At 39.9% G+C, this 24,328-nt stretch overlaps 1 protein-coding gene across 1 annotated transcript; it reads left to right on the top strand.

Moving 5' to 3' along the window:
* Positions 1–1,078: 1,078 nt before the first annotated feature.
* HSD17B3 (hydroxysteroid 17-beta dehydrogenase 3) lies at positions 1,079–24,042 on the top strand (the record flags this gene model as incomplete). The annotated part of the gene is made up of 11 exons (XM_082013047.1): positions 1,079–1,232; positions 3,304–3,350; positions 9,455–9,530; positions 16,286–16,393; positions 17,111–17,178; positions 18,322–18,357; positions 20,437–20,471; positions 21,497–21,578; positions 22,730–22,795; positions 23,100–23,249; positions 23,932–24,042. 11 exons carry the CDS (start codon positions 1,079–1,081, stop codon positions 24,040–24,042), a joined length of 933 nt encoding a protein of 310 aa, XP_081869173.1.
* Positions 24,043–24,328: the final 286 nt, after the last annotated feature.

The raw sequence follows: 24,328 nt of genomic DNA, 5'->3' as shown, positions 1-24,328 counted from the left end.
ACATATATTGCTGCTTTTCATTTGCAGATTTTTGGGTGTCAGAGGTTTAGAGGTGGCTTGTATTAAATGTGGAAGGATATCATTAAAGTGTATAGACAAGTTTTATTTTGCCTTCTCCTAAGTGCACTTGTAAGTGGCAGTGTTTCTCTTCTCCCGTTTAAACTGACCTTTGAAAAATGGATTATGTTTCAAATTGGCACTACGAAGAAGAGTGAAGGTAGTTTCTGTGCCTTCCCTGAGAAATTCCCTATGTTAACTTTTTAAAAAATTTTTAATTGCTTGAAGTCCAAATTTCATTGATTTAATCTCTGTCTTGGCAGTGAGATACTGTTCTTGTAAGCATTTTTTCCCAAGGTCACATCCTCAACTTTAATACTGGTTCAAACATACTTCGTTCAGAAAAGCTGAAAGTCCTAGTCCCTCGTTAATAGATTACTGTACTTGTTCATGCCATAATTGCACTGTTTGTAAAATGGGCGTAATGATATTACGCTCTTTTCAGAAAGCTCGTGTGAAAAGTTATATAATACTGCTTTCTCTGTATAGAAGGGATTAGGTGACTTCAGTAACCTTTTATTATTTTGTCTTCGAATTGGTAGATAAATCTATTTTTCTGGTTTCACTGTGAACTTGCTCTGGAAATGTCTGGGCTAGAGTTTAACTCTTGGCTGCAAGTAGTAGTGCTGATGTGTGTTATCCCCAAGGTTTGGAGTAGTCTTATCGAGGTTTAGACCCGTCTTTAGTCTCTATGAATCTTAAACAATGACAAAAAAATTTTTTTTATTTTGTTCCTGGCTAATTTCCAGGAAAGGATTGAAACCTTTCCTCTAAAGCAAGCACAAGAAATCATTGTTTAGTTTGGATTTTTTTCAGTAGTTACAAATCTGGGTGTAACGTAGAGATGTAATTCTAATCTAAATGCTGGACATTCCTTGGAAAAAGAAAATCACGTGATTTGATTAGATTTCTCACTTCTCTGCCCGTGCTCAGAGACCAGCAGCATGCTGGAGGGAGGCATTTCCCGGGGAGAGAGCGACTGATTCAACTGATTCATAGTAGCTTACTGCCTTCGCTCGCCATGGAAGCGTTCCAGCATCAGCTGCTCACTCTTACTGGGGGTCTGATCTGTTTCTGTACTCTGGTAAAATGTATCCGATTTATGAAATATATTTTCCCACATACCTGGAGTGCTTTGCCTCAGACTTTCTTTCGGTCGCTGGGAGAATGGGCAGGTAAAGGAAACTTCTTCACCCTCTTCTTCTTCTTGTAACTGAGTGGTGGATTGTTACATTACTAATCAGGAGCGATTTTCCTTGCATTGCCTCACCCTGTCCCTTCAGAACAAAACACAATTTCCACTAGGTGTGTTTTGTTTAATTTCTTTTTGTCTTCTCCTTGTAACTTCGGGTTTGTGAGCCTGAAGGTTATGCATACTTGCGGAGAATAGAAGTATAGTGAAACTAGTAACAGCTCACACACTTGGTGTGTAGATGTGAATTCTCTCCCCATTCCTACTTCTGATGTTTCTTCTCTACCGCAAATGCTTTAGTTTTAGTAGGATTGCCTATATCCTTAGTTTCCTGATATGTGAAGTAACTAGTTTATGTCTAGTATATGGTCTCCACTTTTCAAAGTTGCTCCAGTGTGTTTTTTCTGAATTGGTGACCTATCCTTAATGGTATTGTTAATGAGCCAAATCTACTCTAGCCTAAAAACTTCAAAGGCTGCAGCTTGTCAGTACTTTTAAAAAGATATTCTGCATTCCCATAAAATAATGGAAATGTTTAATAAACACCTTCTTCTTCCTACTGATCACTGATGTTTTTCTTAACTTTGTTAGATTATCAGTATGAAGCAAGAATGAACAGGTACTACAGTTTCTGAGTTCCTGGGCTACAGATGTCACTGATGGTGGCATCTTGTTAAGAAGTGACTGGAACAGTACACTTGTGCTTCATTCCTTTCCGCCACATTAGAGACTTGATGTGACTGGATTGAATATTTGTTTAATAAGCACATCTTATAGTGGATTAATAATAAATTAAATCCACCCCTCTGCAGAAGACCTGCCTGAATATCAGCTTCTTCTGAAGCAACACATAGGTCTCCTTTTGATAGGAGGCAAGGACTTCTGTTCTGTGCATGAGGGAAGGAGAAGCATGTGGCACCTTCTGTGTAAAATCCTCGTTTCCACTGAAGGTTAGGAGACTTGTTTCCTTTAGTAGACCTTTTATGCTCAGTCCTTTTTATAAACACAAAGGCTTCTGGGCTTAGTAAAATTAATTCATAAGGCTTGGGTGATTTGCTATATCCTGTGGCACATGAGATCCTGAGAATCCTGAATAATAATTAAAGTTGGCAGGTGGAAGCTTGTTTCCAATAGGCTCTTGCTTTTCACATGCAGGTCTGCTAGAAAGCTAAAGATCCACTGCTGCTTCACTGAGGTGTCTCTTTCTCTGTGAAATGAGGGAGTAATTGCTCTTCTGTTGGCAACCAGAAGAAATCTAGCCATTCAAAATGACCTTGCTTCCATGGTATCTCTTGCAACTTAGAACCCACAGTTTTTTGATATTGACTAATTTTCCATTTTGCTCTGAAAACTTACCAGGATTGCCAATGCTTTGGAGCTTTCCTACCTTATTTCTTCTTTATTTCTAAGGTGATTAGGATTTTGCTTCTGTAGTTCCTCTTTGGTATTTGTTTGCATAACATTTAAAGTTCAGAGTGCTTTACAAATGCCCAAGCTTTTTTACTATCCCAGTAACACTAAATCCAAAGGTAAACTGAGTAGAACCACTCTAAAGGAGTACTATAAAGTACCTTTTATAGATGGTAGTAAGTTTGCTGTGATGTTTTCCTTGCAGACAGATTTCTTGAGTGAGAAAGTGTTATATCAACTTCAGTCACCAAGCTGATTTAGTCCTTTTCTCCTACCATTCTGCCATCTGCAGTGAAAAACTTGCAAAGCAGAACTTGTAAAGATATGTATATGAGAGAAAGTTCTACCCCCTCTTAGGCAATTGACTTGTTGCTTGTTGTTGAAAATTAGAGTAATAATCACCTACTGCATCAGATAGGTTACTGTGAGGAGAGATTTGCTTTGAAGACAAAAAGTGCTAAATGAAGTAATAAAAAGATGAAAAGGTCACAAGGAAATAAATTTTTAAAAAGATTCTGTGCTTCCAGCAGAAACATTTAGGTTGCAATGTTCAGGAAACACAGATGATAAAGATCAAAGAATTCAAGAAAGAGCAAACTAAAGCAGAGCTCCAAATGTAATCCTTACTCTTTTTACTTCTCCAGTGGTCACAGGAGCAGGAGATGGGCTTGGAAAAGCATATTCCTTTGAGGTAAGATAGATTACTTATCCTTAAGCTTATTTTAACAAAATGGCAATTGCTACCCTTTCATCAGTCTCTGCATGTTAATAAAATTATTCTAGAATTCAAAGCCACTGTGGCAAACATGGTGGTAATCCTTCTCCCCTCTATGTGCAGAATAGCATTAATCAAGGTCTGAAAGGAAACTGCTGCTGTATTTCAGAGGAAAGTCATTCATGCTACAGTGGTCTTGTCAGACTAAGGAAATAAAATCAGTAATCCTAAAGTTTCACATTGTCTGTCTGGGGTAGGAAGTCTCCTAAATTGTGCTTTTTTCCCCAGTTTTGCAGCTAATCTACTTTTTGACTTTCAGGGGGGTGGTCCAGCATTAACATACAAGATGTAATGGTCTAGCCTTTACACTTGCAAACATGTTTTGAAAGATCTGACACAAAAAATAAAGGAGAAATCTGTATAAATTAATATAAACTACAAGTTATGGAAGGTATAAGGAAACCTAATGGTTTAATTAAGAATCGGTAGCTCTAGGAGGCTGCAGGAGGAGAGAGGAGCACTGTGCTGTCCCTGTAGCTGCTGCTGTGCAGAGTCACCACACCAGTCCCTTTCTGTTTGCCCATGCTAATCGACACTGAAGGCAGTGTGGCCTTGCACTGTCTTGTACCAGCCTTGCTACTGGTGATAGTGCCTGGACAGTAGATTTTCCCTTTGGTGTCTTCATCCAAACCTGGCTCCCTTTCTAGACACTGAACAGCAATGAAACATGAGCTTTTATCTTCAGAGCTGAGGTTACCAGTGAAAGTTAGCTGCCTGTAATATGAAGGAGTTTAGATGTGATGCCTTCTGCTCATAAATATAAAATGCATCTCACCGGAAAGGAAAATGAGGTGGCTTTTGAATTAATTTTTATAGGATTTTTAAACTAGTCTTTTTAACTGTATGCGTTGTTTAAGCTCCTACCTCATGATTTTCGTTGCTGGGAATGGCAATACAGTAACTACTTTTGAAAGTGCACTGAATGTAGGGAGCACAAAGACAAATACCAGGTATTACAGTTTAACATTTGGTATAGTTGTGATCTATATATATATAGATCACTAGTTCTGCCATGGGAGAGAAGGGAGAATGTTGCCGTCCGTCTACTCACGGAGTTGCTGTAGTGATGAGCAAACAGGAAGGGTCCGATGAATACATAGGTCAGGAGGGAATGGGGTGGGATCGAGACAGGGAGAGGAATTGTCAGAAATGCTTAAATATTTGTTTAACACCATGCCTCTGGGTGCAGTCACCTGTTTGTGCAGCTTGCTGAATAACTTCGTGTGTGAGCACCTGGTGATACTTTATCCATGCTGAAGGCTGCAGGAACCTGTAAAATGTCTAGATCAGAGCCTCCGTCATTGTTCTGCTTCCTTTGTGCTATATGGGTTATGCAAGACTAAATCCAGTTTAAAAGGCCAGCTATAGCGTATGAATGGCTGCTTTACACCGTGAGAAAAAATAAAACAACTACTGTGTTTTTGTTTTTTTTAAACTTGGCTGGGACTGGCTGGATTTTGTGGAACATTTGCTCATTATTTTTGGCTTTTGTGGGATGACTGAGAGCCATATTTATCCATGCTGAGATGTACCTTCCTCCCCAGGTGGTCCCTTTGATTGAAGCTGTGCTCAGCTACTGCTCTGTGGGGAAGATCCCAAGCCCACACCACATGAGCTCATAGCTTGGCATTTCATCTTGCTGGCTGAGGTCGAAGCACACAGTTGTGTGTGGCTTGTGGATAAATAAATCTGACCCTGCTGTTTTAATATCTGTGTGCCTTTGGAGTTTCTGGCTCAGCACTGCTGTCTTGCTGGTCTGATGTCACGGTACAAAATTCTCTGATGTTCTTCTGGTGTAGGTTCCTCTGGTGTTACGGGCTGATGTGAAGGCACGCCTTTTTTGATGGGCACAGTGTCTATTCTTCCAGAGTTTGAGCCCTGACACCAAATGATGAATTTCTTTCTGACACCCTGAGCTGAGGAATGGGCTGATAATGATTCACAACTAATGTAAGGGCTCCACACTTAGTAGTATGTGGTACAGGAGACTAAAGAGAGTCGTTCTTGTGTTTCAGAAGGCTAGTGTGACACTGACACTCTGTTCAGTGTTTTGTCCCAGTAGGTGGTTCATTGGGTAAAACCCAGAAATCTGACGTCCACGCAAAAATTACAGTGTTTACTGGTTCAGTACCCTTGTTTTAGAAGGCCTTGTTTCCAAGGCTAGATGTAGGTCTCTGCAAAGTCTGTTAAGCTCAAGAGCTGGCTGGGTCTGTGTGGAGAGCCTGGCAGCTCTGAGGCCTCAGAACACTACTTTGTTGATGCCAGGACACAGATTTTTCAGAGCAGATTATTGTCCCTTTGGTTTCCTGAGCATGTATTGAGAGGCAAGCCCATACAGAACTTGAGCTTACCCTTTTCTGCATGAAAGTGCAGGCTTCCATGAAGGCTCTGTCTGTATTTCTAGCACATCATGGTAATTTTGAAGGACTGGCCTTCTTAAGTGTAAAGATGCCGACCTTTTAACGAGCTGCTGTGATGTCAGGAGTACTAGGATTTTGGATCTAGTTTGCTATACTTATTTCAAAAGCTAGGTTACTATTAGATTTGGTCCATTAGTTCTTGGGGTCATGGGGTTTAGACTCACCAGACTTATAACAAGGAACAAAAAGAAATCAACTGTGAGCGTGCTACTAGGCTGTCACATCACTACTCAACTGCTAGTATTTCAGGTACTGATGCAGTCTTGTTTGTTCTGTTTTTCTGATGTAATAACTACAGATGTGCTTTAGCACCTGTTACTGACTTAGTGTCCCAAACATACTAGGTTTATGGACAAGGCCATGCCATACTTGGAGATTTATGGTTTAGCCTCTGCACACTTCTCATCTGATGTCAGGGCACAAGCAGGATGTTGGTGGCTCACTTAGTCACCATTTTTGTTAATAGTTCATAAGTCTCTTATAAGTTGGGCCAGTGCTTGTGTTTAATTACTGTTTTAGCAGACCATTTTGAGACAGGCACTGCATTCATTAATACAACAGTTTCTCAAATCTTAAACCTTTGTTTAATTTCCTGAAATTGTGCATCATATTACCAGCAGTATAATACAAGCCAAATATGATCTGTGTTTCCCTGCTCCAGTTATGAACATATTCTAATTTTTCCACTTGGTCTTGGATTTATTCCTGGAAATACTGCTGTTGTACTTGCATTGCACGAGTGCAGAGCTAGCAGAAAGACTGCAGAATCTTTCTGTCATGTCCTCTCAGTCCTGGTCTGCTGGACCAAAAGGGATTGAAAGATTGGAATCATAGAGACCCAAGAGGTCTGAATTCCAGGCAAGCAAGAAAAGGGATGAAGTACTGAGGTCGTATCAGTACAATCCTGGAGCAGAGAGAATAATCTCTTTTGTAATAGGTAGAAAACTACAGTAGGCAGCTGCAGATTCCATGAAGCATTATAGGGATTTTAAATTATTACATCTAATGATCCATGTAGAGTATAATTTGTCAGGGTAACTGTAATAGTTATAGGTGTGGTTTGAATCTAAAACCTGTGTCTTGCCTTTCATGAAGCTTTATTGTTTAAAAATTCACCTCCGACTAAGCTGCAAAAACATACTAGAAAATGCAGAGTGACTTTATACTAATTTAATGTAGGTTTAAACTTTTTAACCATGAGTTTGTGAGATTCCAGAGTGCAGATCCTGCCTGATCTTTCTTCATTATTAGCCCCATTTCTAAATGTGAAGTTGTCACAATTCATTATGACTGGAGTCAGTAATAATGATCTTACATTTTGGCAGACTGAGGTTCAGCAGTATTTTAGTCCTTTGCCACTGGGAGTCAGGATTTCCTAACACATGCAGATTCACCTTACACAGTGCTGGGAGCCAGTTCTTATTCTTAACTTTGAGGGGAAATAAAATCCTCTAACGTCAAAGCCCTTGTATGTTCGGAAAATGCTTTGTGCTAAAGACGTCTACAGTAAAAATTACCTTTATTTGAAACGTGGTAGTGATAAACCTGATTTAACCTTTCCTGTGGATGGCCAGGAAATTCTTTTCTAAGCGCAGTTCTTTTTGTTTGCTTGAGGGTGCATTTGAATCTCGTGGTTACAATGTCCTATGAAACCTATTTCTGAAAAGGATGCACATTGTCTACGTAGGTGAGGAAGAAAAAAAAGAGTAGTCAGGTGTATAGCCTCTTTTGCCTTGAGAAATGGCTGCTGCAGCCTTATACTTGTGGTTAATCTGGTGTGCAGTAACAAGGGAGAGTCTGCTCACCTGAAGGTTAACAATTTTTTAAGATTGCCACACACACGTGCTTTTAGCTGAAATACAATGCAATCTAAGCAACAGGAATAATTTTTACTTAGGTTTTAGGAGGGATTGTTCTACCAAACGAAATACAGAGAGATAGCTGAGATGACATTGAGAAGCCCAGTGAAGCAGAACTTTATTTTTATTTTGTATATGACATGGCTGATATTCAGTCTTGGCTCTGAAGGCACAAAAATTAAAATAATCCTCATCCAAACCCCCCAAACAGCAGAAAGGAGCAAGTGACCATGGAAACGGAGACCATGTCCCCAGTTGGAAATGGCTTGAGTCAAGCTCATTGTGGATGAAGGGAAATCTGCCATTATGTAGTCAATTAGAGTTCTCTTCCTGAGCACTTCAAATGGAGCCCTTAAAACAAGCTTTTGAAACTCCTGAGCATCCAAGTGTGTGCAGGTCTTTTTGGAGCACCAGTCTCCAAAAGCACAGAATTATGAGTGTGGTCTTTGTGCTGAAAATGCAAGTGGTTGTGGCTGATGTATTTAATAGATGGTTTGCCCCTTGTCCTCTCTATGTAGCAAATTTTTGAACAAAGGTCCTTATTCCTTAACATTCTCTGCATTGTTTTAGAAGAGCCCAACAGAACAAACTGTTTCCCTCAAATACGTTTAAGGAGAAGGCATTGCAGCGAGTGAGCTGTGGAAATGAATGGGTCTTCAGTGTGTGGCCTTTGCTGGTTCGTTTCTTCTTCTGAGCAAACCTGGTACTTTCAAATGACATTGGCTTTATCTTTTGTGCTGACTAATTTAGCTCTCTTTCTCCTTGCTCTCACGGGCATTTTTCTAGTTTCAGCTTTATCTTTCCTTTCTTTATGCACACAACTCCGTTCAGCTTCCGCTTGTTAATAATTTGGTTTCAAAAGCTGGGGCCGTGTTTCTTTCTCAGGCTTTGCCTAAAATTCTTTAACTGATGGGAATGGGAGGCCTCGGGAAAAGAGGAGAAAACCATTCTGTATTTGTTCTGCATTTGTTCTGCACATGGTAATATCAAACTGACTATAAACGGACTGCTGTTTTGAGCAGTGTTTGCAGCTATAAACTTCAACTGTTGCCAGCACCTTTGTAGATGAACAATTGTGTGACTGCATTTTGAACTTTTATGCATGGACTTCACCTTTTTTCCCTGGTTTCTTTTTTTTTAGTTTGCTTCTAATGAAAAAAAAGTTAAAATTTATCCATCTAACCTGCATCAGATTTTATTTCTATTAAAAAATGTATGGATAAAGTCCAAATTCTTTCAAACTCTCGAGCCTTCAATTCAATGTGCTTAATCTACTTCCTCAGGATAAAAAAAATGTGTGTGGAAGGTGATGTTGTAAAATGACTAGGAAGTCATCAGCATATTTGGCCTCCCAAATCCCAAGTAGAAATAAAAATGTCTTCTGGGAAATGTCATGTTGCTTTCACTCCCTGCAGACTTTCATTCATTTGAAATTGGCTCAGATTATTTATTTTTGTTTGTATTATTGGGGTTTGATTGCTGTCCACTATATTTTTCTTACAATCTTGGACCCCTTTCTTAAGGGTCCAAGATTATACAGTGGAGGTTTTGGAAGACTATTAGAAGTTGTGATATGTGTTTGTTCTGGTTTTAATGTCTGTTGTTTACCCATTAGGCAGGTGACACATGAATGACAGCAATTTAAAAAATCCGCAATTGCTTTTATTGCAAAACTGGAAAAAATGGAAAGGTTCTTGTCACCTTACTGTTTCCTAACAACTTTTGTATTCCTCTCTTGTAGCTGGCAAAACGTGGATTAAATGTAGTTATGATAAGCAGAACTCTTGAAAAACTGCAGAGAGTAGCCTCTGAAGTTGGTAAGTGTTTGTCTCAAACTTACCTTCCCGTTTAGCAGGCTGGCTTTACAGGGATCTGGAGGTCTCTTCCCTTGGTAGTGTATCTAGTATAGTAGGGCCCCAGATATTGCTCCAATGCTACAAATAATTTTTGGTATTACTGTGTTTCTTGAACACTTCTAGTCACAGATAGCTTTAAAAATATATGCTATCATTCAAACAGTGCAATGGGTTTGATAAAAAAGTGAATGTACATTCTTTACTGGCTTCATCTGCCCTTAAAATCTATAAATACAGGCAAAGGAAATGTAATACAAGAGTTGTTGGGGGGATCTATGAAACAGTCTATGCTTGGGAAAATTAGGTTACCTTTAGGCTAGTTCTTGGAATATAGCAAAGGAGGAGTAAAAAATGGAATCAAGGTACCTGGTTTGTTTGATTTTTTTAAAGTTTTCAAGTTACATTTGGCTTTCAATAAAACAGTTAAAGAGTGTGTCTTCAGGCTTAATGTTCCCTTTCTTTTCTTCAAAGGCAGTTAGCCATTTACCCCAGGGAATTTCTTGTTTAAATATGTTAAGACTGAAGGTTAGGATTTCTTTAGGAGTCAATTGAGTTTATATCCTCCATTAACTTTAAAGATGGTTAGGATTTCTTTAGGAGTCGAATGAGTTTATATCCTCCATTAACTTTAAAGATGGCTGTAATCAAGGTTATTCTTCCCACTGTCTCTTTCTATACAAGGCTTCTATCCACCAGATTCCTTGATTCACAGGTTCTTGTGTTAAGCATGTGTCACTCCAAGACTACACCTCTGTCAGAAAGACTTGCCTTTAAGCAAGGCTTAGCACCTGACTCCAACGGAGTATCAGGTCCAGGATACTTCCTGCAGAGAGAGCAGTGCATCTCTGAGGGACGTGGCAGACTTGAGGTGGGTAAAAAGTCTGTAACTTCTGAACCTGCAGCTACCAAAAGTCAAGGATTGGACCCTGAAAATTTTCTATCCATTTTCCCTCCATTTTTTTTTCCAAGGGTAGACTTGTTTTCCCTTGGGAAGCAAGGGGTGTCAGAGGAGGAAAGCACCAGCTCCCTGAGTAGTCTCTATAAGCAGTCGTATCCGTGAGACCAATGTGACTGTGGCCTACACTACTCCTCTTAAGTAAACAACCATAAAAAAATAATTTCTGCGGGAATTAGGTCAGGTCTGGTGTCATTGATGCATTTCTCTGCAGCTAAATGTTAAAGAATTACAATAATAGAAACCTGAAATAAAAAAGGCTAAAGAGGTTTTACAGTTTCTTTGCATTGTAAATTATAATCAGAAGCAAAGAATGAAAACAATAAGATTCCTGAGACTAACATAGCTAAGTAAATAAAAAAAGTGGTGGAGGGCTGGAAAGATTACATACTGTAAATTCCTCTGCACTGTGATTTATTATAAGGCCATCCACTGGCCACCTTCCTAAGTGAGGCCATGCTGTGCTGAATTATGTAGCAGCATGTAATGAAGGACTTGCCATGTCCTGCAAGGTACTGCCGAGGCAGCCTACCCTGCAAACACCCCTACGCCTGGTGCAAAAGTGACACGTGGCTCTTCGGACGTGAGGAAGCTTCACTGACTGCAGCGGTGTTACCCACGTAATCCAAGGTGCGGGGAGCTGGGTGGCGTGACCCCAGGAGCTCAGGCTACACTGATCAGGTTTCCACACTGTGTTCAGCTGGGTTGTGGGCATAAAGAGTCTTCCCCAAAGCTTGCTGAAAGTGGTGGCAAATCCCAGAGAGGTTTTTCCATTGTTTTCGGTAGGTTTTGGCTGAAGCCCAGAGTGGCTCATCTGTTATTTATTGTGTCAGGTTGGAAATGAGTATGTAACAAGAAGTAGATGGCACAAACAAAAGGAAAGAGAGGAAGATAATGTGATGAAAACCACAGAGTATCTGACTTGGAGGCCACTAAAATCAGCAGGGAGCTCTGGATGTGGGCTTATGTTAAAGCTTTGGAAATGTTCCACTGATTCCAATTTTCGGACTCGGGCTTTGCTGTAATTAAGCTAAGCAGTCATTGGGAAGGAAGAGAAGTTAAACATACTGTGATGTTATGTGAGTAAATAAACAACGGAAACCAAAAATGAAGCAGACACCTAACTAGAATAATTGTACTCTTCTCTAAATTTTCCCTCACTGACTTTTTCTTTCTAAACTGCTTAAACAAGCAGTATCTCGCTCCAAGTGGCTATCATTACCCTGAACTAATATGCAAGGAGGTTAAGGCAGAGAGAGAGAGAGAGAGAGAGAGAGAGAGAGAGAAAGTTTGTTGTAGGCTATGTGGATTTGTTGCAGGACTGGACATTTTACTCCTGTTTCCTTTTTCTTAATAGCTATGTCATGTATCTTTTTTCAGTCAGTTGGACACCATAATTAAAAGACTTACCTCCCTTTTCAAACTGGTGTTATTATTTGCTTAATCATACTGTCACAGTTCATTATCACAGAATCACAGAATAGTTTGGGTCAGAAGGGACCTTTAAAGGCCGTCTAGTCCAACCCCCCTGCAATGAACGGGGACATCTTCAACTAGATCAGGTTGCTCAGAGCCCCGTCCAACCTGACCTGGAATGTTTCCAGGGATGGGGCATCTGCCACCTCTCTGGGCAACCTGTGCCACCCTCATTGTGAAAAATTTCTTCCTTATATACAGTCTAAATCTACCCTCTTTTAGTTTAAAACCGTTACCCCTTGTCCTATCCCAACAGGCCCTGCTAAAAAGTCTGTCCCCAGAATAATATAAATTAAAGGAGTCTAAACTGTGGGTAATTTCAGAGATCTCAGTGTTTGGCTTTCCAAGTCCTGTGGGCCACAGGTGTTCCTGAGAACAGCGCTCAAGGCTGGAGCAGGCAGAAATCCACAATAAGAGAAACATTTCTCTAAAGCAGCACTGGAATTGAAAACCAGATTTCCATCCACTCAGACTGGAAAGCTCATTCAGAATGAGATAAAAGATAACAAAATAAGTCTTGTGGAGGGCAGGCAGAGAGCAGCATTACAGCAGGTATACTGCTTATTTAACACATTTAGTACGGTGGTTGTGAAATATTGATCATGAAACCAGAAGATTAGAAATGATGGAATGCTATTAACTGCAATCCTATGTTTATTTATTCTGCCTACATTTCCTAAGCAAGTGGTACAAGCAGAGCTAGGTCCTGACTGAAAAGTGACACCTTAGGATCTATATATATGACCAGGGTCTGTACTGTTTAGCTGTTAATGCCAAAGCAAAAAGCCACTTCTGTAAGACATAAAAACTGTTCCTAACAAGGTTTGTTGGGTTTTGGGGCATTTGGTTGGGTTTTCTTGTTTGTTGTTTGGGGTTTTTAGAATTTTTTTAGAAGAAACAAATCTGTATTTAAGGAAAGATAAACTGTGTGATCCTCAAAAGCAGCGGAAAATACAGCTGCATCAGTTTAGACTAGCTGAGCATGTGGTTAATGAATTTGGGTTTGGTGAGGCAGGAAGTAGCTTATCCACCTCTCCCTCCTGAAATTATGCCTGTTAATATAGAAGAAAGCAGTGAAAAAAAAAATCACCCGAGACAGCTGAGAACCAAGTGTGCCTTGCTCCCGCTAATGCCCGTGAAGGTGCTAATTCATTTAGCTGACCCCCCTGCTACAGGTTCAGTTTCCAATCTGCTGTACTGTGTCCTCTGCCTCTTGTCCTTCCTGGTCCATGAGCCAAGCAGGTAATGAGCTGAGTACTACAGAACAGAGCACTTGAGGGCCTGCACCAATTTTCCAAGTTCTCTGCTAACTAGTAGCAGTTCCCATGCTGGTTGTTTTTTCATTGAGTTTGTGTTCTCTGGTATCTTCTATTATCTTCTGCAGTTCTGCTTTTACCTTAATTCTTTTTGTTTCTTCTCTCTTTTCCTGTTATTTCTGAAACGGAGTTACCTTATGTTTCTGAGGAGATGCATTTCTCCAAAACACTCTCGAAATGTAGCCAGAACTTGTGCTTTATAATCTAACAGAAATTTTTATATTGCTCCCCAGTCTTAAATCTTTTTTAAACGTCTTTCTGTTTTTAAAATAACTCTTCATTTTGCTCTCCTCTCTGCAAATGTCCACTGAATATGAATGCCATCTTAGCCTGAGTGCTTCTCTCTTCATATTCGGATTTTGCTGTAGTACTTCAAAAGGGTCACCTCTTTCTACAAAGATCAGTTCTTGTGCCAATTGGGCATTCATTTTGCTACCTTAGGTTTTCAGGAGGTCTTCATAACTCTCTGAACAGAAAGGGAGAGTTTCTGGCAGACTGCATGTCCTAATCAACTTCATGGTTCATCGTGATTTATTCTCTTCTTGGTAAATTTCAAAAAGCAGCACATTATCCTGTCTGACAAGTGGGATTCCCAAGTGGTCTGAGGTCAGAAAGAGTTAGATGTATCCTTCTTAATGATACAATTTATAACACATCAGATTAAACAGCTCAGTTCAAGTTTTTAATTTTCCTTATATTAGTTTTCTCTTAACTTTAAAAAAAGAGAATAACCTGTCCTGATATTAGAAAACGTAGGCTTTTTGCTTCTGGCACACTTAGGACTTTAAAAAAGAGTTGGAATGGCTTATATCTTCAAAGACTGTCATAAATCTTTGTCACAGAGAGAGAGAGAGACATAAGAAACATTGGAAATTATTTTTTGGCTCTCTCCTTTGCAGATTTGTTATCGTTTTCTGAAGAGCTATCCCTGGATAATTCATTTATCAGCATGATAGTTTTATTGTTTTTTAATATATTGTTTTATTCTTAAATGAGACAGAGGAAAGCCATCTGGAGGACTTGTTTGTTGGCTGACAGTGCTGGTTGCAGCAGTGCAGTTCTGTACAGACGAAGGGATGCAGAGAAAGTCCAAGTGGTTTGTTTGATCCTCATTTTTATGTAGCTCTAGTTTTGGCTGCCCTTCTGATTGCCCGCAAGAAAGATGGCCACTACATCACTACAATTTTTAAGACCATCTCATTTTGTTTATAGAGCTTTTCCATCAGAAGGTCACTGTAGGTGTCTGCTCCAGCTGTTGCTCTGTTCTTTCCCACTCACTGCATTTATACTCATAATGTCCTTTTCTTTAGAGTTGTACCATTCCCCCAGCCTGGGACTGCGAAGGGGTAATTTGCCACTAGAGTTGTTTTTATAGGTTGAAGGTTCAAAGGGTGTTTCATCCCTTTCACACACACAACTGCAGCTTGGAAAGAGGGCAAGAAAAAGGGCACTGCTTCCTCCTTTCTTCTGTCACGGAGACAGATGTCCTCTAAAATTGCACAGAAGACGCAGCCCACATTTCAGATCTGGAGTCAGAGCGTCTGCTGTTTCCTCAGGCTGCTGGCGTGACTTGAGTAGCGTAAGGTGGCTGAGACTTGCGGTATTTTGAAGGCAAGGAGGCACAGCCGGGAGGGAACAACGTTCCCTCATCCTCCGGTGGAGGCTCTGTTTCGTTGCAAACTCGTCTGCTGGACCCAAACCCAGATTTCTGCCAGCCTTGCTCTCCTGCGGAAGCTGATGCCAGGCCTCTTCCCGAGTTCTGAATGTACACCAAGGGACGAGGCAAGATCCCTGGGTAGAAATGAGCAAGTCTGGTGCCTATCAAGGCCATGCTCTCTGTCTCCTGTAAGATAAAATCAGGCTCCAGAGAAGCAGAGGTGGTTTCCCAAACAGGACCCAAAGCAGACTTTCTGCCATCCATGTGCACCCGAATTCCTGCCACTTGCAGCGAGTCTGCAATCCAATCATCTATTGACATTTCCAGCTTCACCTGTCACTTTTTCAGCAAACTTCATCTGGATTTCAGGTTTCCCATAAAACTTGAAAGCAGGTTTAGTAGCAAGAATTTACAATGTGAACATCTAGTTAGAAGAGACCTTACTGGGCCCCTTTTAAAGGAGAACCTTGCCTTTAAAAATGAGTAAATAAGTGCCTCTACCTCTTTTCCTCATGAAACTTCATTGAAAATATGAACAGCAATAAATCAACTGCTGAGAAAAATGGTAATGTACAGCTGGGCTCCACTCCTGCATAGCAATGACACTGGAAAAATCACACACATTTCCCTTTCCTTTCTGTGTAAATTGACCTTGTAAAATTTAAGCTATACCCTCCCTAAAATGCCTTTTAGTCCTGCAAAATCCTGGGGAAGGTTCAGTCCATGGGAGTGCAAATGTCAAAACAGGAGAGGAGTTGTTTGAAAATAATGTAGAAAATACTGCATCACATCCAGCCCTGTTTTCACCTCCTATGTGAAAAGATAAGCTCTGCTGGTTAAAATGTTCATCTTATACATGAAAACACTTTTAAACCATTCTGCAAAACTGTGCTTATGGGATCTGGCACCCACACTCACTTGTCAAACATATGCTGACAGTGTTCATTTATAAATATTAGCATAACCAGGGTAAGAAGTCCTGTGTTGTTTATTTCTGGGTTGGTTTTTTTTTTTCCTCTTTCTTACTGAAGGAGCAAATAGTGTTTAGGTTTTGTGGCAGAACTTCCATTGATTTTAGGGCATAAATTAACCCTGTATTTGCCAGGCCATTTCTCTGAAAATAACTGGGTACAGTGAGAGTGTTTTGCTTGTGTTGTAGTATTTCTTAAAGTAGGAAAGTTGAAACAATTGCTTACTGTACAACGGGCATTACTAAATGAGACATCTGATTGTTTCTCTCATTACTTAATACAGCTTTCCCTCTGTCTGCGTAGATGCAAACAGGTCTTCTATTTTTTTTTCTTAATTACAGAGCAGGCCACAGGTCAAAAGGTGAAGGTTATACAAGCTGATTTCACTAAAAACTCAGTATACGAGAACATTGAAAAAAGTCTGCAAGGCTTGGATATTGGTGTTCTGGGTGAGTCATTAAGGTCTGTTAATTGAAGAGTATGTTATAGCTGCGGTGTATTAAACAGAGAATTCTATAAATGATGTGCCATAACAACTTGTTAGCCAACACTTAAAACTAAGCATACAGCTGCCTAATGCGTTTGAGCATTACTTATCATGAACAAGTGTTAACCGTGAGTTAGGATTCTCCTATGTTTCTCTTGTACAGTGGCTTCTTTACTGTGAAACTTTTTCTGCTGCTTTATAAGCAACATCCAGCTTGTGGGGTGACTTCTTCCCTATTTGGCCTCAAGGGCTTAATTTTCACTATTAGTTGTTTTATAGCTGTGTGCAATTCTTATATTCAATCTGAAATGAGCCTGTGGCTAACACTAATTGTTACGATCCATGCAGCAACAATGAAAACATGTTTTTTGGGGGAAGATTTTTTGGGGTTTCTTTTGTAAAGAAAATAATCTTTTTAATAGTGAAACAAATGAAACAACAACAACAAAAACAAACAAACAAAAACCCAAACTGTAGCAACAAACTGTTTTTCTCTTCCCTGAAATCAGCACTGATTGGTACCCCTGACTTCAGTGGAACAAGACTCGATGCTTAACAGCATTTCTCTTCACTTGCAGCTCAAAAGCTTTTGGGTCTCAAGGAGAAGCCATTTGTTTAACTGGTTGAACTATGCACTTTGTCTAGATTTGGTTCTTATCATTATATTTCCTTTTCTTAGTTAACAATGTTGGAATGCTTCATAATCCTCTTCCGTGCCGTTTTCTTAATGGACCAGACATAGATGAGGTAGGATTACTCTGCGGGTTTCTACTTCCAATATAACAATGAGGGATTGTAATTCCATTCCAGGATTCTGCCCCTGCTACAATCAGTGCGTATTTAGCTGTTCAGTTGAGTGGGAAAAGAACTGGGCCTGAAGGAGCATGTTTTGATTTGTTTTTTATGCTCGGGAGAGCCTGCAGGAGATAAAGAAGGGTAGATTTCAGCTGAACTGCAGCCAGCACCCAGCGAGCGAGGGGAGAGTGCGGCTGACCTGGTTGCAGCAGGGACCGGCAGCCCCTCTGGCTCACGGCTCGCCCGAAACGTACCGGGGTCTTGCCTGGCCACAGCCGCAACTGAAGTCTTGGGTTCTTCTCAGCATTATTAAAACTGTGCAATACCATTGCTTAAGTATGTGAAAAACTGAGGATATAAATAAATCTCATTTAAATACAGTTTACTTTGGCGGGGGGGAATTAACTTACACGTGGAAAATAGTTTTGACGGGATTAAGGAGGTGATCGAGTTATTCATTGCCTTGTTGTTACTTGCCTCTGTAGCATTAGCCATGGACAAAACAGAATTTCTATGTGTTTTTTGCGAGCGCCTGTTTCGGGATCCATTCAGTCTATACATCGTCACCCGTAACAAACCGGAGATCCCCACGCAGGCTGCTTCCCGCAGGGCTGCAGGCGTACGATGGCGTCCCCGCTGCTGACACCACTCGTGTTTGCTCGCTGGTCCTGGCAGGAGGTGGCAGTGCTTTTGCTGCACAGTCAGTCCCCCTCTGTCACTGAGAGCCCCTCGGACTCCGCCTGACACCCCTGTGGTTTGTGGTGGGTGTGCATCCAGCTTGGTTTGCTGGTGCCATCACTGCCTGGACACCAGGCGCCCGGGTCTCACCAAAGGGGGGGCGTGGGATCAGAGGGATGCAAAGCACATTTGAACGTCGCGTTTAGAACAAAATGGACTGGGACTTACCTGCCTTTGAATATCCCGTATCATAGGCAGAGCCAGGGACAGTTGGAGGCAAGCTAAGCAGCTCTGAAGGCAGCCGCCTTGCTAGGAAGCTTTTCAGTTGGAAGTGCTAGCTTTGCTACCCAGATAAGCTACGAACCCTCTGAAGTTAACTATGAACTATAACTTAACAAGTTTTCTTGCTTCCTGCAGAACCTCATCAACTGCAATATTATTTCTGTTACAAAGGTAGGTGAGACAAAGACACACGCGCACCTATGTTACATGCGTAATGTATTTTATTGAAAAAAAATCAGTGCCACACAAGAGTGACCGGCTATCTGGTCTGTATTTCCGTTTAAGTTTCCAGCAGATAGTAATTTTCAGCAGGAATGTCAGCATTAGTTTAAGGACCCCATCTGTTTCTACTGCCTATGAAATATTTTGATCAAGACCTGCCAGGAGATGTTTTAACACAGTTGCTTGGTTGAGACACATGATTGCGCTGCAGCTGAAACATTTTGCAAAAACGTGTTTGCTTTGGTAAACAGGGAGATGTGTTTCAGCATCACAATCTTCAAGACGGGAAGATCTGCAGTTTGACTTTTTGTACCGTACTTGCGTTTTTTGTCACAGTTCTGTTTGGCAAAAACATTTTTGTATCAGTGCAGGACAGGAACTTAAGGAGCTGACTTCCAATTCTGTATTGTCATCTCTTGGTGCTAATTTTGGTTGGCTCCTTCCCTTAAAAGAACAGTTAGTATTTCATGCTTTCCACCTCTAAGATTTGTATTTCTCTGCCGTTTGCAAGCAGCATGTTAACATGAACAAGAGCAGAACAAGAGCTTTGTAGTTCATCTCAACCTTGGCTAATGTCTTTCTAAACATGACATGAAAATTATCAACAGATGTTCATCTTTCTTTGGCTAGCAAACTTGACATCCCAAATTTGTACCGCTGCTTAATGACTTCAGATAATAAATGATGCAACGTCAGTCAATTGAACCAGTTTCTTCCATGAGGTTGTTTGGTCAACTTTCTGGTCCTAGGTTTTATTCTATTTATACGTCAAAAGAACAGAAATATCTGCAGTATCTGAATGCTGTGTATATATGCCTCACAAAAACAGGTGAACATTTTGTACCCTCTCAGTCTGCATACCAAAGGTTGCTTCCTTTATCGTTTCCCACCTTACACATACCTCAGAATCAACCTCTGCTTCACCAGGGCGTGGGGATTCCTTTCCCCCACTGCTGCAAACATGTCCTTTTCAGTCTGTCATGAACATTCACCTTCCTCCAAAATACAAAGAAGAAATCATCCTCCTAACCAGCATTCCTCATGGTTAGGTCCAAATCATCTTTAAACCTGTTTGGGTCGTCATCGTCCCGCACCTTGATTCCTGCTGGGATCGGGCTCATCGCTTCTTGCAGTGGGATGCCCAAGCACCAGGAGTTTGTTCCTGGCTCCCACAGAAGTCAGCGGATTTTTCAGCACTGCAAAAGCAGGCCCTTTTCCTATGTTTTCCACTTTACTTGGAAATTCCCCTTCACCCAAAGCGATGTGTGACCCACCTGCATTGTCGTCCTTTCTGAAAACAAAGCTTGTGAACCCCACCCTGCTCCCACTATCCTGTTATGCACAGTGATACTACCGAAAAAATAGGGAATTAACAGGGATAGAATTAAGCTGCGTCATTCATTTGCGCTACTTTTCATTACTGCCCTTTACAAGTTAGGTCACACTCTTATCCTGAAAAGATTCATACACTATGTGTGTTTTTATAAAGAGTCAGTAGTACTTAATTGCACTTTAAAAATCAGAAGCGTGATTAAGTCTATTGTTAAAATAAGGATGGATGGATGGATGGATGGATGATTAAATAATTAGCATCAAAAAAGATCCTGGAGTTCTTTTTGGTAGCAGGAAAAAAGTTGTCTTTTATGATTTTCTGTTATGTCTGATCCAGGTAGAAGCAGAAGCAAAAATGCAAAAACACTGAAGTTTACTGTGTCCTTACAGTTATGATTCAGTATCGAAGAATGATGAAATTCAGATACTGTTGAAAAGCTGTGGATAAACATAAGACTTTCACTGCTTAGAAAACTAACTTTTGGAATTTTTTGACGATTCAGAAGATTTGCAGGCCATTAGCATTTCTAAAATGTTTTCCAAAACATTGAATGTGCCACATTTTAGCTATTTGAACTGTATACATATGGCTGAGGCTTGAGCAAGTGCAAAATCTTGTGAGTAAGACAGATCAGTTGAAAAATATGGTCAGAAAGAGGGAGAATAGATCTAATTTTTAACATACCTATCTTACAGATGACAAAAATAATTTTGAAACAAATGGAGCCAAGGTAAAAATATTTTTTTCTAGAACTTTCAATAGCTTTTAGCTGCTACCTCCAGTTTATTCAGTGGTATCTATGCTTTTTCATGGTTAACTTCTGCACTTTGCAGTATGTCAATCAGTAAGATTTTTTCTGTTGCTCTTAGTGCTGTGTAAATGAATGATAGGAACTGCCACAAATTGTCAGTCAACTGTAGAACAAGACAGAAAATATAAAATATTGGTCTGTGTCCAGTAAAAACTTGCAGGTTTTGCAGAAATTAAATGGCATGTCATGGGTCTAATTAGGCAAGAAACAGCATTTGAATATACTGTTGTATTCTTCTAAGGGTAGTAGCTGTGTTTGGAATAATACTTTACAAGCTCTGGAAATACCTGTGCTACATCAGAGAGATTAATTCAGCTATGCAATTAAGGAACCCTTTTCTCTTCTTAATACAATGTGTATTTTAGACATGGGGGTCCTTAAACCAGAAGTTAAGGTCTTCAGATAGAGTTTCTAGAAAACATTGTTAACTACTGCATTTTAGAGGCCGGTGCATGCTTTTTGTTACTGTTTAATTGTCTTGGTTTGTTTTTTTCCTGGTTGTTGCTGAATGAATTGTTTTTAGTGATTTATACAGGGAGTTGTGAATACGGAAGCTAAAACAACAGATGCATGGAGGAGGAAAAAGAATGTGCTGGCTAATGAGCAAAGGGGACCTACCAATTACTTAGAAGCATAAAATCTTTCCTCTGATGGCATTTTTTGCTCTCAATCTACATTGTTAGATGTACAATAGAATGTACAATGTTCCCATGGTTCTGATTGCACTAGGGATTTAAATTTCACTTATGACATTATTCCTAGACGTTTTAGACTTAATTGCACTTAACTAAACTGTAAAAATTGGGTCTTTTGAAAGTGTAGTCGACGGTATAATAGGAGAGCTGTGCCTTCTGGGGGTAAAAAAGTTGTTTTCTACTTGTGCAGGCTTTTGCTATAATACTGTCAAATGTAAATTGAATGTAACTGTTTAAATTAAATTTCAGACAGAGAGGTCTTATTCTGAATCTGTCCTCTGGTCTGGGTACTTTCCCTTGTCCATTATACACAATGTACTCTGCTTCTAAGGTAAGTCTTTACATTGCTTTGTAAAGAAATCCCCATCAAGTGTTTACCAAAGCATTTGTATCAGCGATGCAGGGACATGTCAGGATGTAAGTCGGTGTTGTTCCACTGAAATAATGAAGTAATGTAGATTAGCTGAGAACTAAGAAGCAGTGAAGCTATGTACATGAAATTCGGCTGAAGCTATGTCTGATCACTGGAACATTTTTGCCTTTGATTAAATAGTATTATAACAGTGCTGACAATCTGTCCTCATTCCGGGAAGTGATGGCTGGCTTAGCTAGTTTACTCAAAACTGTAGATGCACAAAAGTGCTAGATTTTGCTTATGGAACCAAGAATAACATTCCTGGTAGGTGGGTGGTGAGTTGCCTGCCTTCATAGATTTCACTTTGAAATTTTGCTCTGACTTAAAACCCCAGAGCTTATAAAAATGAGGAGTGAATGATTTTTACTGAAACTCCAGAAGCAACTTGTTCAGCTCAGGTTTGCTTCAAATGAAAAATGCTAACAATATTTGCTTGAACATAGCTAAAGTTCAGCTTGGTAGAGAAAAAGCTAGTTATTCTTGGTAAGAAAGACTATTTTTCCATTTCCTTTTTCTCTTTTTAATGTAAGTTTCTCATTACTCAAAACTTGAACTACATTCAAGCCAGACAATTTTAGTTCCTTAAAAACGTTTAGTTAACATTATTTTGAAGTGGTATGGTACATTCGTTCTAGTATTTTGTCTTTTTTCATTCTTGGGTATCTGCTACCTTTGTTTCTTTTTAAATTCTTTTTTTTTTGCAATGCCCTGAAAGGAAACCATTTTACTTGTCAGCATATTGACGTTTCATGCAGTATCACGACACTATTGGTGTTTAAATTGTAAAACCTATCAAATGATGGCTTTGAAACACTGCCATTTTTTCTTGTTAGTAGGACTTTTGTATTTTTAATTATAGAGGACTGATCCAATGTTGTTGTTTCTGAATATTTCTCAAAGAACTGTGCCTTGAAAAGTTAATTTCTGTGTTTTTCACCATTGCACTGTGCCTTAGGTTGTATAATGCTTGGCCATTTTTGTTAAGGACCTGTTCACACATATTTGTGAGGATATGTGAAAGTACTTAGTTCCCTATGCAAATGTTATTTTGTTTTATCTTATTCTAGGCTTTTATAAGCACTTTCTCCAAAGCACTACAAGCAGAGTATAAGGCAAAGGGAATTATCATACAGGTAATGCTATATCTTGCCATATGGAAGAATTTTAACAAATTCTTCAACAGTATCTCAGATGCCTAAATCTGTATTGTGTAGCCATCCTTGGTGAAGTGCCGGGTGACCCTGTGAAAGCTCTGTCTCCTCCCTGTATGCAGCTTTTTTCCTATTCCACCGTAGTACCATTATTTATTTCACATAGTACCTTAACCCATTGCAAATATCTGTTAAAATTGGTCAGATGCTGTGGGATTCTGCAGAGTGAATGGCCTTATGTAAATGTTGGATGACATTACACTGGTATTATGATTTCTTATTTTAGGTAGTGGCTCCTTATGGTGTTTCTACTCCAATGACAATGTACCAAAAACCCGGTCTTATTACAAAGATGCCAGAAGAGTTTGTTAGTGAATCACTGAATTATGTCACCTTTGGAGCTGAGATTTTTGGATGTTTAGCCCATGAAATGCTGGTAATTGAATTTGATAGTGTGTAAATGGGTCCCAAAGGCTGAACCAAGGCTATCTGGGCTCAGCAGATTCTTTTGACTGATTTCAGAGACCTTAACGTTGGTCATCAAATGAGAAACAGTGAACAGGTTGTTAAGGCTAATATGGCACCAGTAAGCTATGAAGAGAGCAATACATGGGTGAAGCATAGTGGTATCAGCACAGTGTGGCTTTCTCCACTTTTGTGTCTTGAGCTGAGCTCAGTTTGATATATGGTTAGTCTTTATCCTTTCTCTAGCTGCCTGTTTTCATGACCCTATTAGGAATATTTCTGAGACCCTACTCTTTTACAGGAATTGGCCAGCAGATTTAAAAGTTATTAGTGGGGAAGGACATAAAAACAGACTGTGCTGACACATAAACATAATTTTCTTAGGATACCAAGCTAACAAAATAGGATAAATATTTACACATGGCAGCTGTTAATGGTGAGCATTAAATGAAACTATAGGGAAGAGAACGGATTTGCTGAAAATTGAGAGGAGTGAACATTTCCCTCTAAGAGAAACATATATACTGAAAGTACGAAGTAAAAGCTTTTGCATTTACTGTTTTCTGTGACCTTGCTGAACACTCACTTAATTTCTTTCAAGAGGTTTCTATAACCCTTTGCTTTTGTATTTTTTCTGCTTGATTATTCTGAAGGCATGTGTCCTGCAGTTTGTCCCTTTATGGGTATTCCACAGCGACAGATTTCAAGAAGCGGTCCTACATGCTTTTACTGGTTATCTGAAGAAGAGGTGGAGGAACCCCTAACAGAGTCATTCTTTTCAGAAGATGTGCAATGGGAAACCCCAGCAGGATGCATTTTACTGTGTCTCTGTGTGTGTGAATGTGGACGGAATCGAATCAGTTTGAGGCATAGCTCCATCCAAATCACCTATCAAGTGATATGTGACTTGATCCAATGAATCTATTAAGTAAATTCATTCCTATCTCTTTCCAAAGGCCATAAAATTTGCTAGAGCTGTCCCAGTGACTTCTGTGGGCTTGGGTTCTAAGAAATTTATGCTACTATTTTAACATAAGCTTGAAGGCCACA

This window comes from Phaethon aethereus (assembly GCF_964289735.1).
Source record: "Phaethon aethereus genome assembly, chromosome: Z".
Lineage (NCBI taxonomy): Eukaryota > Metazoa > Chordata > Aves > Phaethontiformes > Phaethontidae > Phaethon > Phaethon aethereus.
The sequence above is the reverse complement of the archived record's forward strand: the minus strand, read 5'-3'. Positions and strand labels throughout refer to the sequence as shown.